The 13,384-nt window shown below is 27.5% G+C and overlaps 1 protein-coding gene across 1 annotated transcript in view; it reads right to left on the bottom strand.

Annotated features, from left to right (window-relative positions):
* The window catches only part of LOC106680897 (uncharacterized), a gene marked incomplete at its 5' end in the record, with an annotated part of 137,323 nt that overhangs the window by 57,535 nt on the left and 66,404 nt on the right, over positions 1-13,384 (bottom strand). The window contains 5 exon segments of the mRNA XM_067045897.1: positions 6,187-6,303; positions 7,486-7,569; positions 7,755-7,853; positions 10,587-10,619; positions 12,629-12,724. Of these exon segments, the coding sequence (XP_066901998.1) occupies positions 6,187-6,303; positions 7,486-7,569; positions 7,755-7,853; positions 10,587-10,619; positions 12,629-12,724 (429 nt within the window).

The raw sequence follows: 13,384 nt of genomic DNA, 5'->3' as shown, positions 1-13,384 counted from the left end.
TTAAGGAGGGATTTTTGGAATTTAAAAGAAACGGAAAATAACTTAGAATTAAGGTGTTTGGATACAGAAATATGGTTAAGGGAATTATTGATGGATTTAGGAAACAAGGAGTTTGAGCGACATTTGAGTAAAAAAATACGTTGTTCTGAATTGTGGGCTAGGCGTCTATGAAGAGAACAAAGGGTGTTTATATGAGATTTGAGATTAGGATAAGAAGATTTGAAAAATGAGAATGAGAAATATTAAGAGAAGTCTGAGTAATACAAGAAGATTGAGTAGAAGAAGAATGGATGCTAGAAGATGTAGAAGTTCTGTGGGTGAACAGGGTGTGTGGCTCTCATCACTTCATTTTATTAATTCTATTTTGTAAAATTATTCATTGTATGTGTAAAATTATTCTGTTTATACTTTCTTTTTATATTTTTTTATTTTTCTATACTTACTGTGGTTGTTATCTTGTTTTGTTTTTAGCCCTGAAGAAGGCTAGAAACGTTGTTATCATTTCAGAACCTTCCATGAGGGTTTTTTTTTTTAAGGCAATCCACGTTGAAGGTGATGTTTGCCTAGTTATCTACAGGTGACCAACCTATTCATGGTCGGGGGTCAAGTTTTTCATGAGGATTGAAAAACAGTCTAAAAGAGAGCGACTACTTAAGTTTCTGTGATTTTTTCTCAATAATTAAGATGTCTCCTAAAAGTACCGTTTGGAAATATTTTTCCAAAAGAACGGATATTCCTATAACATTTTTCTCTTATAATAATAATTATAAGAATTCTATGGTTAAAGTTGCACTGAAGTATTTGTCAGTAATGGAGCTATGCGTCCCATCAATAAGAGGTTTCCCCAAACTGGTGGGATAGTAAGTGAAAAAAAAGTTGACTTGAGGGAAAAAGTTAATAAACTTCTGTTTTTACAAACTGTGACTAATAAATGTTGGGACATTTAATTACTATATGCTGCCATAATTACTGTTTACAATAAAGAAAAATAAGCATGTTCAGTTGTCCCTAAGTAGTGGTTTTGCATCATGAATTCAAATTAGTGTAAATATGTAATTAATTTTCTTTTGTATATTTAATTTGAATATAAACACACCTTTCTCTGCTGTATTTTACGAAAAAGGTATAAACATTAATACATGAATATTTCCAATAAATTGCAATTACAAATTTAAAAAATTTAATTTCTAAGTCATATTTTTCCAAGAAAAGAGGCAGTAGGAAAAACGTTTGGGAACCACTGGTGTAGCTCATTTCTTCATGAATGTTAAAGTGTGGATTGTTAGCTCTAGTAATTGTGGGAAGATTTATATATCGATATTTAAAACAATGTCAAATATCGAAAGGAATATGGTTAATTAAATTTAAAATAATGAAAAACTATTTTTCTGCTGTTTATAAAATTTTCTTAATCTTTTTAAACAAAATATTGATATTTCTGTAAAAAAACAATTAAAAAAATCGTTGCTAATCATTTAAATCGATATTATCAACAATGTTAAATACCAAAATGAATATGAAATCATCAAAATAATAAATTGAAATACGTTTTTTTAACTTTTCATAAATGTTATAGTTATAAAAGATAAAACATCCATATTTCTATAAAATAAAATATCGAAATGTCGTTTCCAATCTTCGATATCGATATTAATGACCATGTGAAATATCGAAAGGAACATGAATTTATCAATTTAAAATTCCGAAAAACTATATCTAATAAATAAATATTGAAATATCGATATCGATATTTTCAACAATATTAAATATCGAAATGAATATGAAATCATAAAAATAAAATATTGGTATTGCTATAAAATAAAATATCGATATTGCTATAAAATAAAATATCGAAATATCGTTTATATATATATCTATTCTTCAATATCGATATTAATAAAAATGTAAAATATCGAAAGGAACATGAATTTATTAATTTAAAATGTTGAAAAACTTTTTTTTTGATTTTTAGAAAATTTCCTTAATTTAACCAATTAACCAAATTTCGATATATCTAATAAAATAATATCGAAATAACTTATTTTAGCTTTTAATAAAATGTTATAGTTTTCTTTCATAAAATATGGATATTTCAATAAAATAAAACATCAAAATATCGTTTCTAATATTTTATACCGATATTAATAATAATGTAAAATATGGAAAGAAACATGAATTTATCAATTTAAAAACTATTGTTATGCTTTTTATAAAATTTCTTTAATCTTTTTAAACCAAATGTCGATTTTTCGATGAGAAAACATCGGAATAGTTTTTCTAATCTTCTGTATTGATATTAGTAACAATGTCGAATATCGAAAGGAATATGAAATTATCTAAATAAAATATCGCAATTCCATATTTTAGTTTTTCATAAATTTTATAGTTTTCTTTCATAAAATATAGATATTTCTTTAAAAATAGATATAGAAATATCGTTTCTAATCTTCGATTTTGATATTATGAACAATGTTAAATATAGAATTGAATATGAATAATAAAAATAAAATATCGAGATACCTTATTTTAGCTGTTCGTAAAATGATAGTTTTCTTTCATAAAATATCGATATTTTTATAAAATAAAAGATCGAATATATATACCGATATACCGTTTCTAATCTTCGATATCGATATTAATTACTATGTAAAATATCGAAAGGAACATGAATTTATAAATTTAAAATGTTGAAAAACTAGTTATATACTTTTTATAAAATTTCCTTAATTTTAAAACCAAATATCGATATTTATATTAAAAAAATATCGAAATATCAATATCGATATTTTCACCAATGTTAAATATCGAAATGAATATGAAATCATAAAAATAAAATATTGGTATACCTTATTTTAGCTTTTCATAAAATGTTATAGTTTTCTTTTACCGTTTTACCGATATTAATAACAATTGAAAAACTATTTTCAAGCTTTTTATAAAATTTTGTTAATCTTTTTAAGCCAAATATCGATTTTTCGATGAGAAAATATCGGAATAGTTTTTCTAATCTTCTATATCGAGATTAGTAATAATGTTGAATATCGAAAGGAATATGAAATTATCAAAATAAAATATCGAAATTCATTACTTTAACTTTTCATAAATTTTATAGTTTTCTTTCATAAAATATCGATATTTCTATAAAAATAAATATCGAAATATCGTTTCTAATCTTTGATATCGATATTGATAACAGTGTAAAATATGGAAAGGAACATGAATTTATCAATTTATTCATGGATTATTAAATTATTGAATCCAAATATTGAAATTACACCTTAAATTTGTTTAGTACTGTTAAACAAAATATCCATATATTATTAGAATACTGTTTCAATAATCGACATTGATATTAATAACATTATCAAAGATCGAATGGATTTTATATTATTGAAACAATATATCGATCTTTTGATACAATAATATCGGAATATTTTTGCTAATGTTAGAAATCAATAATTATAAAAATGTCAAATATCGAAATGGATATGACATCAATATTAAATATCGAAATACTATTATTAACAGTTTCTTTAGCAAAATATTGATATTTGGATTAAATAATATCGGAATATCTTCGCCATAGTATATTTTTCCACGAATATTTCTATAATATTGAATATATGACCATAGTTATCCATTTTTAGACAACATTTCTTTTATCCATCTCTACTTTTGCGACCTTTTTTTTTTAGAAACCGATATTCCGATATTATCGAAGGAAAATATCGATATTCCGATATTATCGATATCAATATCCCATCTCTACTTTGGAGTTGCCGCCGCGTACTAACCGAGGTGGGAGAATCGAGCGCTCTAGTACCTAAGTCCATATGCGGCCTTCGCGTCCGTAAATTCAAAAAGTATTTACTTTAATTGAAATGGGCATGAAATTTAATTGGTCAATGAAGAATGACATATTTTTCAAGAGAGACCGTTGTACCTTGATCAGAGTGTGCCTCGGATGATTTTGTAATATGAAATAACATTTATATTATTGAGGTTATATTTAGTAAACCGCCTATCATCTACCCTGGATCAAAAAAAGATCTTGTACCATTTATGAAAGATCATTGTCATAAGCGAATGAGTAAATATGCACAAGGTAGAAAAAATAGTTTTAAAAAATTTAAAATTTTCAATAATAAATTAAATTATACAAACTAATTGTAAAGAGTAATAAAATATTAAAAGAATCTTAAGGAATAAATTACTGTTGCAGTGAAAGTTATTTTGATAAAGCTGTCAGGACCTGTGGAATTAACTGATAGACAATGTTTACTTAAGTTTTTTTTTTTTTTAATTCAATTAACCTTTTGTGAGTATACGCCCTATTTTAGTTGTGTAGGTATATGGTGTCTTACAGACACCAACCACCTCGATCACAATTTTTTCTACTCTTTTTTCTTATATTGCTTAAATATGGTAAACTATTGGGTTTCCAATATGAATGGGATTACCCAAGTATACTTTTTCATTTATGAAAAATAAATGAAAAACTTGTATTGTAATAAGACTTAAACGGCATAGGAACGAAATCAGCCAATATACTTCTATACTCTACATAAATGAAAGAAGAAATGATTTTTATGACTCGGAAAAAAATTAACACACCAGCCTCTTTGTGTCTCTGATTCATGTAAACCGAAAATAACTAAATCTTAATCACTAACACATTTTTGTGCGAACAACTAACTCACATTTCTCGAGAGTATTCGAGGCAACTCGGTTTCTTACATTTTCGAATTCAAGCAGTCGATGTTTATAACCTTCTTGATGACATATTGCACGATATATGTCGTCCAAAAATTGTTGAAGTAAATGTTCGTTTACTTGCTTTATCTATCATAGTCAGCATCAAAAATCCAATTTAAGCTCTCATTTCATTTCTGGAGGTGTTCTGTAGTTATTAATACTTTGTGCATTATCTTTTTCGCTACGTATTATTTATGTAATATCTTATATCAGCCCGTGGCGTTATAATCTAAGCCCATTTGAATGGATTGGGCAGGATTAGCCTTTGATTTTTTTGCCAAAATAAAATTCAGGCTCCCCTGATTGGTCGCATAGCTGCATGCAGTCCCGGCCAAAATATTCAATCAGTCTGTCAGACACTGTATACTCACTCGGGGTTAATCAACCGATGGCTATTATATATAAATTTTTCATCGTAGATTTTTATATCTATGTTTAAAAATAAAAATTAAGTTATCCTTACTTAACATTACTTAATTTTAAATAGGGCACAGGTTGTAAAAACTAGAAAATACTTTGAATCTATATGAAACAAAATATAAAAGACCTGTCATTTAAAACTGATATAAATCGTATTGGCCAAAATTTTGTGAATATTATTAATTAAATAGAATTTTAAAATAATTAATAATTAGTTGACAATAAATTAAAGTAAATACTCAAATGAGATCCAAAGGATTTGCTAAATTCCTAAGTCAAAATTATTGGTCGCAGTGGAATGAATTAAGGCAAAGAGGAATGTCATGAACATAAAAAAACATAGTAATGGTTATGTAAATTTAAAAAATAACTAGTAAAATTTAACATCTCAATTAATTAAAAAATGTTTTTATTTTTGGACAGATATGAGTAATAGGACGAAAATCAGAATTAATGCAAAACAAGAAACATATTTTAACTGTTATATTCAAGACTTTAAATACAAAGATTTGTTTTTGTTTTGTAAAATGACCACTACATGATTAAGGAAATAATAAAATATAAATAAGTAGTATGTATATTTCAGGTATAATGAAAAATGCTTAACTTTTGTGTAAATGAATAATTGGTAGTAAATTTGTTTTCTAATTAATAAATTAAATTGAAAATTTCTAATTAATTAATTTTAATATATTTATTTTCAATATGTGTAACGTTGTAAGCCTGTTGATTGTGGAATATTTTTTTGTAAGAAAATGAACTTCGGCGTGGCATCCTTTTTGGGAAAAAAAAAAATTCGTGGCACCCTTGTTGAGGATAAAAAAATGGGAGAGGCTGTTCCCATTGCTTTTAAAAAAATATATAATATAAGAGTAAATTTGGATGCAAGGTACAAAAGTCTCCTCTATTTTGTTAGTGTCTCCTCTACTTTGTTAATGTTATAAAAGTATGAGATATTTTCTTATGTGATTATAAACTGAAATCTAATGAAATTATTGAGGCTTAACTTACTTCCAAGATGCTTCATAAGGTCTGGAGATATTGTGGTTTTCTTTGAATCCTGTTTTGCTGACCCTAAAAAATGGTTCTTTTCAACTTTATTTATAATATCACTGCGAATGATGATTTCTGAAATTCAAGAAGATTTATTAGTTGTGGTTAACATAAATTAAAATATTTTTATTTAAAATAGCAATTGAATATAATAAAAACTAAAAAGTTGTATAAGGCCATTTAACTTAATTAAACTCTATTGTTTAAATTATACTTGATGTATCGAAGATCGCCACTTAAGTTTCAGAAGAGGGAGGAGCGATGCATTTTTATATGAGTTTTCCTGAACTGGTAATTCAATTTCAATAGGTTTAGGATTTCTAATTCGCGGTTACGATTTTAAGGCTTCTAGAGTGATTTTTTTAAATGTAGTATTGTGACGTTATTGTATAATAAATAATATATTTTTCTTATTATTTGGGGGAATGCATAGGTCATGGTTGAATTGGCGTTATATTTTAATAGGTAACGATATTGGAATGAAAGTTGAAATAAGGAATCGAGTTTCATATGGATGAGAATCTGATGAGGAAAGATTAGTGAGCCGTTTCTGGTAAATCCGAAGTTCAAGAAAAGCTCATAGCTTTAACTATCAAACATAGTTTATTATAATGGCAATGCAATACGAAGGATGAATTAAACAACATAGTAACTGTGAATTACTTTTAAAATATTTATACAAAACTATCTCGTTTCTCTTGGTCACATATAAAATAATAGTTTGGTGTTCGATATAAACATAAAATGTTTTGAACTGATGTATCGATACCATGAATGATTGATTTTATTTTCCATCACTAATAGAGTAAGTTTAGTATGAATAACGTTTAATGAGTTAAAAAAAAGATGAATGGTTAAGAATTAAAATAAGAATGTCAATCTGTAAGATAACATGATAAATAATTATTTGGAATTTTAAATGGTACAATTAAAGTTTTAATAAAAGATAATTATAGCATTTATTGAACAGAATAACATATTTCTATGCCTATTGCCATCATAGGCCTTGAGGGCAAAATTCGAACTCTCCACTTTTTAATAGCTAACATAAAAAAAGTCAAATTTCAGTAGAACCTTTTTAAACTAGCATTTTATTTTTCTGAAAATGTCATGTAAGTCTAAATTAAAATTTCAAAAATTAAATTTAAAAAAAAAGTTAAAGTTTTTCATGCTGAATATAGCGCTTGTTGAAGTAGGGAATGTGATTTTTCAGTTGATTTATGTAAGTTTATGCTTAGGCTTAAAATTTTAACTTACCTTCATCGTCATCCAAAGATTCAGGTGTACTCTTATCTGACGCGTCGTTGGATTTTTTCGTTTTGTGTAGGTACTTTTTCAAGGCTAAAATAGATATAAAATTTTATCATTAATATTAGCAAACAAGTGTTTTTTTAAAACGTAGAATGAAACAAAAAACTGTTACTTAAAGTACTAATTTCTTAATTAATTCATAATATATATAGACAATTATGGAATATGGTGATAACATTTAAGGAGGATATTCATGTAAAATATTTTAAACTCACCATCTGGGTCAGCAATGATTTGTGTTTTGTAGGCAGGTTTAGAAATTTTCTTTACTTTGTTGAGAACTAATTCTTTTGTACTGAGAATCTTTTTGAGATCTATAAAAGAAAACACAAATAATTAATATAATATTTTGAAAAAGTTAAAAAAAAAATTTTTAATGTTCTTCACATCTCAGTACTAATGTTAAATCGTTAATTTGGTTATAGTTTTATTTATATACTATCACCACAGATTCACTATAAATATATGTGGGAACACTGAGTATCTGATAATCTCCCTAATCCAGTTAGTGTAAATATTGTAATAAAACAAGTGTTGATTTCTAATGCTTTTCATTAATTTTCCAGTTATAGAAAAGTATGGCAATTTGGAGAAATACAAAGACAATTGGGCACTCTTCAATACCAAGTTTTGCTGGATTCAGGAAGATCTATTATAAGACACATCAATCAGCTGAGATCTACACTGGTTCCCAAACCTAAAACTCAAATAACATTTGGTCCATGCCAGTCATTTGACATTCAAAGGAATCTAGCTCCAAGGTTCAAGAGTATTCTAAGAAGTCCAGCTCGAGAGTCTAAGAGTCTAGATGCGATAATCCCGTCAGAACCTGATCCAGACATGGAAGCTAGTGATTTACCTAAACCAGAACAACACCCTCAACTTAGAAGTCACCCTCAACGAGTACGTCGGCCACCTACTCGCTACAAGGATTTTGTGATGAAATGAAGGATAAGGAGCAGAAGTCAGTGATTGGGTGAAGTGCGTAGTATGTAAGGTGTCCAAAAATTCATTGTAATCTTAAAATAAGTGGGGGAGAAACTGTGGCAACACTGAGTACCTGATAACCTCCCTAATCCAGTTAGTGTAAATATTGTAATAAAACAAGTGGTAATTTCTAATGGTTTTCATTAATTTTCCAGTTATAACCAAGATCATTTTAATATATCACACGATATTGACTCATTTTTTTTTCTCATGGTTTCAAATAATTCACTCACTATGTCTGGCATATATAGTCTATATATGGAATTTATAGTAAGAGAAAGTATTGCTATTGTGTAAAATTTCGAATTCCAGTTTTCAACGAAAATACTCGTTTTTAGTTGTAAAAAGTAAAAAAAAAAACAACGAATTTTCAGGCAATTTTTATACTTCAAGTAATTAATGACATTTTATATCCATGGAAGAGGCTCATTACACAACCGTCATTGGATTTATTTCAAAATAATTTGGGTAATTTACAAATAAATATTTTTATTAACTTTTTTCTTTGTTACAGATTGGAAACAAAAAAAAAAAAAACTATTGACACGGTGAGCGCGTCAAAGGACAATTACTTACTACCCTGAATAAGTTCCGAAGTGTTTAGTAGATCAACACGAGCCCACGAAGCCACGGAAGCTTTCACAATTTTTGTGAATTTCTATAAGGAATCTAAAGATCGAGGAAGGTGAAAGATTCGTGTTTTTTTTAATTATTGGAGATTATTATAATGAGTATAAATTTTGTTTCTGCCAAGAATAAAACAGTTTAACAAAAGATTTCGAAACCGTAATTTCATCGGGAAAGATCGGGCGATCTCGGCTTTTGATATTTTGCTCTAATGGGATGTTTTCCTTTAGTTATTTATAAGATGCTCTAATAGTTGGAATTTATCCATTTTTTATTATTGCTAACAATAAGAACTGTTTATTTTTTTCAAATTACTTTAGGGAAGATTTTTAAAAATTCGTCATTTAAGCCATGTGAGTCTACTTCAATGGCAACAAAAGATGGACCATTGAAATAGTCTCTCATGGCTATTAAATTTGGTACAGATACTCCAACAAAATATTAATATTTTATTGACATTCTTATTAATATCGGTATCAACAATATTCGGGTTTTATTTTAACGCAATATAAATATTTTGATTAAAAAGACAAGAAAATTTTATAGAAAGCATGAAAATGAAATTTCAATACTTTGTTTTAATAATTCCATACATGTTTCCTTAAAAAGGCAAGATAATTTTGTGGAGAGCTTCGAAATAAAATATCGATATTTTGTTTCTATAATTCCTGTTTCCATATTCGAAATTTTTATTAATATCGAAGTTTCAGTATTAATAATCCGATATAATGTAATCAAAATATCGATATCATACCTGTTAAAGATTATTCAATTGGGTACTGACAGGCCGAGTTTTATCAAATTTTTTAGGGCTATTTAGGATAAAATTGAGTTTTATATTGACCTATATATATTAGTTATAAAATATTGCACACATTTATTTAGAGGGTGGGAGATTTTTTTTAATTATAGTTTTTTATTCCATAAATATGAAATGTACAATAATTACTATATTGCTTTGGGATACGCTCTTATACAATACATTTTCCTTGATATTTATCACTTTACATAAATATGTATACATGTTTTTACAAAACTGGAACAAAAGAAAATCTCAAAATAAAGAACACATCATTGATGAATTTACAGTAATATATCCTTGCTACTTTTATGTTCATGTCTACAGTTAGTAGTTTTTGAATAATATACTTCTTTTTTTAAAATTTGTTTATTAATAGTATTGTTTATGTTTGAAATATTTCGGTATTTTTTTTATTCAAATCTGTATTATAGTTAGTTTTTTATTTGATTTAGTAGGTTTTTAATAATTCAATGTTCCACTTTAGATGCATTATAACCCCAACTTTGATGTAATGTGAAACATTCCAGTATTTTTTTCATTTGTGTAAATTCATACTGCTTATTAGAATGGTTAGTCTATATAATAATAATAATAATAAATATAAATTGTAAGATAAAATACTCATCCTTACCATCTGATATTTCAGGTTTGTTTTGAGTTGATCCTGAAACAGAATTTAAATTTTATTTGAAACTCGTCTTTCACTTATGTGACTAGATCATAGTATGTTATGATCAACAACAAAAGTTACAATAGTTAAAAATTTCATTGAGAAGTAATATCTCAGAAGACGATGTCTCGATAAGAAATTAAACTATAGATATGTGTGAATAGTGATACAGATAGTAGTTGTAGTAATGATAGAAAAATAATTTTAAACATAAGAACATCTTGTACTTGTAAAAACTTTGTACTAAGTACACGGGTATGTTTCGCACTACTTATCACCTATTTGTTTCTTTTTATAGGTTTATTTTCTTTTTTGAAAGTTTATTTTTCTGGAAATTATAAACTTTCCTTTCCATATTTATATTCAAAACGCTATTGCCTATAATTTAATGTTAATTATATGCCGTTTTTGAAGTATAGGTGTATCCAGAAAACTAGCTTTTCACAAGGGTGAATGAAAGTACTAAACCATTTCTATCTCGGGTAAGAGAAAATATAGGATGGCATTTTTTAAAAATTTGCATTAGTCCATGTTAGTCACCAAATTTCCTACAGATTTGAGTTAAATCAGAAGTGACTATTTATTTGAATAATTGCTATGTATAGGAAGATACGTCCACACTTGTATCAGAGAAAGTAGACGCTGAAATTTCATGAAAGTAATTCTATACTAATACCCAACTTTATTCTAAATTTGAGCTGAACTGGATGAACCTTTCTTGAAATATACGTTCCCATAGGCATAAGGGAAAGTAGATGATGAAATTAAAAATGGACAAGACCATGTGAATCGTCAACATCCCCTCTAGACTTAGGCTAAATTGGATGTGAATAATTCTTTGAATTATAGGTGTGCTGAGAAAATACTTTCATCCTTAAGTGAAAGTAGATAATGGAATCTCATGAAACCGATAATGGACATAGTTTCTACTCCTTTCCAACTTTTTTCTATACTCGAGCCAAATTGGACGAGCCTATTTTGAAATATACTTATTATATTATATTTTTATAGAATAAATATATTTATTCATCCATAAGCCACAGTAGATGATGGAATTAAATTAATTGTACAATTCCGTGCCAATCGTCAACATTCCCACAGATTTGGGCAAAATTAGAAGTGAATAATTCTTAGTGTGCTGAGGAAAATACGTTCACGAATCCGTAAGCGAAAGTAGATGATGGGATCTTATGAAATTGATTTAGACGCATTTTATAAGTATGCCCAACATTTTTTCATACTTTAAGAAAATTGATCGAGCTTTTTTTTAAATTTTATTTTATTGATAGTGGAACAATGTACACCGATGCTTCAAAGGCTGGAGGCCACGTTGGATGTTCAGTAGTCACAGTTGAGGAAGAACTGAAATACAAACTTCCAGAAGCTTGTTCAGTCTTCACATGAGAAGCCTATTCCATTAAAGAGGCTCTCATGAGTGCCTGTAATGATGAAAATAAACAAATCACCATTGTAACAGATTCCTCGAGTGTCTTCGTCGTCTTTAAGACAAAGAAAATGAAGTAGAGAAACTGATGATTTTTTTAAAAGCAACAGGATACTATAACAGAATGTAGTGAATGTCATTAGATCTACCAATAACCCTTGGGGGTAGAGGTGGAAAGAATAAATAAATAAATTTTACTGACGAAAATACGTTTACGCCTGCGTAGGCAATGGTAGTTGATGGGATCTCATGAAATTGATTCTGTAAACATTTTACTCTAATTCCCATTTTATTTTACAAACTTTAGTGGAGGAGCCTTTATGGAAATATAATAATAATCTTTATTTATTCTGAGATTTTTTCTTCATTAATAGATTGAGATGATCTATTTTTTTTTTAATATCGACTGTAATATTTCTTTTTAATAAGGTTGTACAGTCTCGTGGGATAATACATAGATATGATTAAAAATTCTAAGTCAATCAGAAATGACATTTATTAATAAGGTTTAATTACTATAAACGTATTTATGTGTTCTAGAATGTCATTCTCAACTTACTTTTAGTGGATGATTTTAAAACTTTTGGTCTATGAATAGGAATTGCATTTAATTTTCGCTTTAGAAAATCAACTCGTTTATTACACAGCTTCACCACTGAAACAGAAAGAAAAGAAAATAGTCAGAAAACTTATATTTCCAAATTTTGTTATTTTATGTTAATAAATACTTCGGCTTCACTATGAAATAAAAAAAAAATGATCTTATTTCTATCGTTTCCTCTTTTTTTTTTAATTAATAGTATGTAAAATATTGGATCTTATTAATATAGAATCTAAATTAATGCTGTGATGGGCGAGCACTGGGAGCAAACGTTCGCAGCCCAAAGTTGCCAGTGTAGAGCCAAAAGTAATTGCAATCACAATTAACACTTTTCAATTACTGTAATTTGAAACGATATTACATTTTAGATAAGTAATTTCAACTCCTTGATTAACCACCGCAATTTTAATAATGGTTCAAAGTTACAAATACAAGTTTAACCAAAGTAACCGCCATTATATTTTACTGTAATCGCAAATAATAATAATAAATAATAATCGCAGTACTTTTACCCAACCTAAGGGTTCGGGTTCTATTCCCATTTGGGTCAGTTAACTTCTGAAAAGGTAGCATAAGTTATTTTTAATCCTGTGAAAGAGATTTCTCCCTCCTTCACAACACAAACAAACCACCTCCTTCCTCTTGTTTATACCAGAATAGATTAATATGCTGTGAGATTATTTCACAAATACCTCACTTTCATTGTAATTATTA

Source organism: Halyomorpha halys, unplaced genomic scaffold, assembly GCF_000696795.3.
Source record: "Halyomorpha halys isolate HHAL.00 unplaced genomic scaffold, Hhal_1.1 Scaffold298.1, whole genome shotgun sequence".
NCBI classification, from domain to species: domain Eukaryota; kingdom Metazoa; phylum Arthropoda; class Insecta; order Hemiptera; family Pentatomidae; genus Halyomorpha; species Halyomorpha halys.
This window is presented reverse-complemented; position numbering and strand designations above follow the sequence as displayed.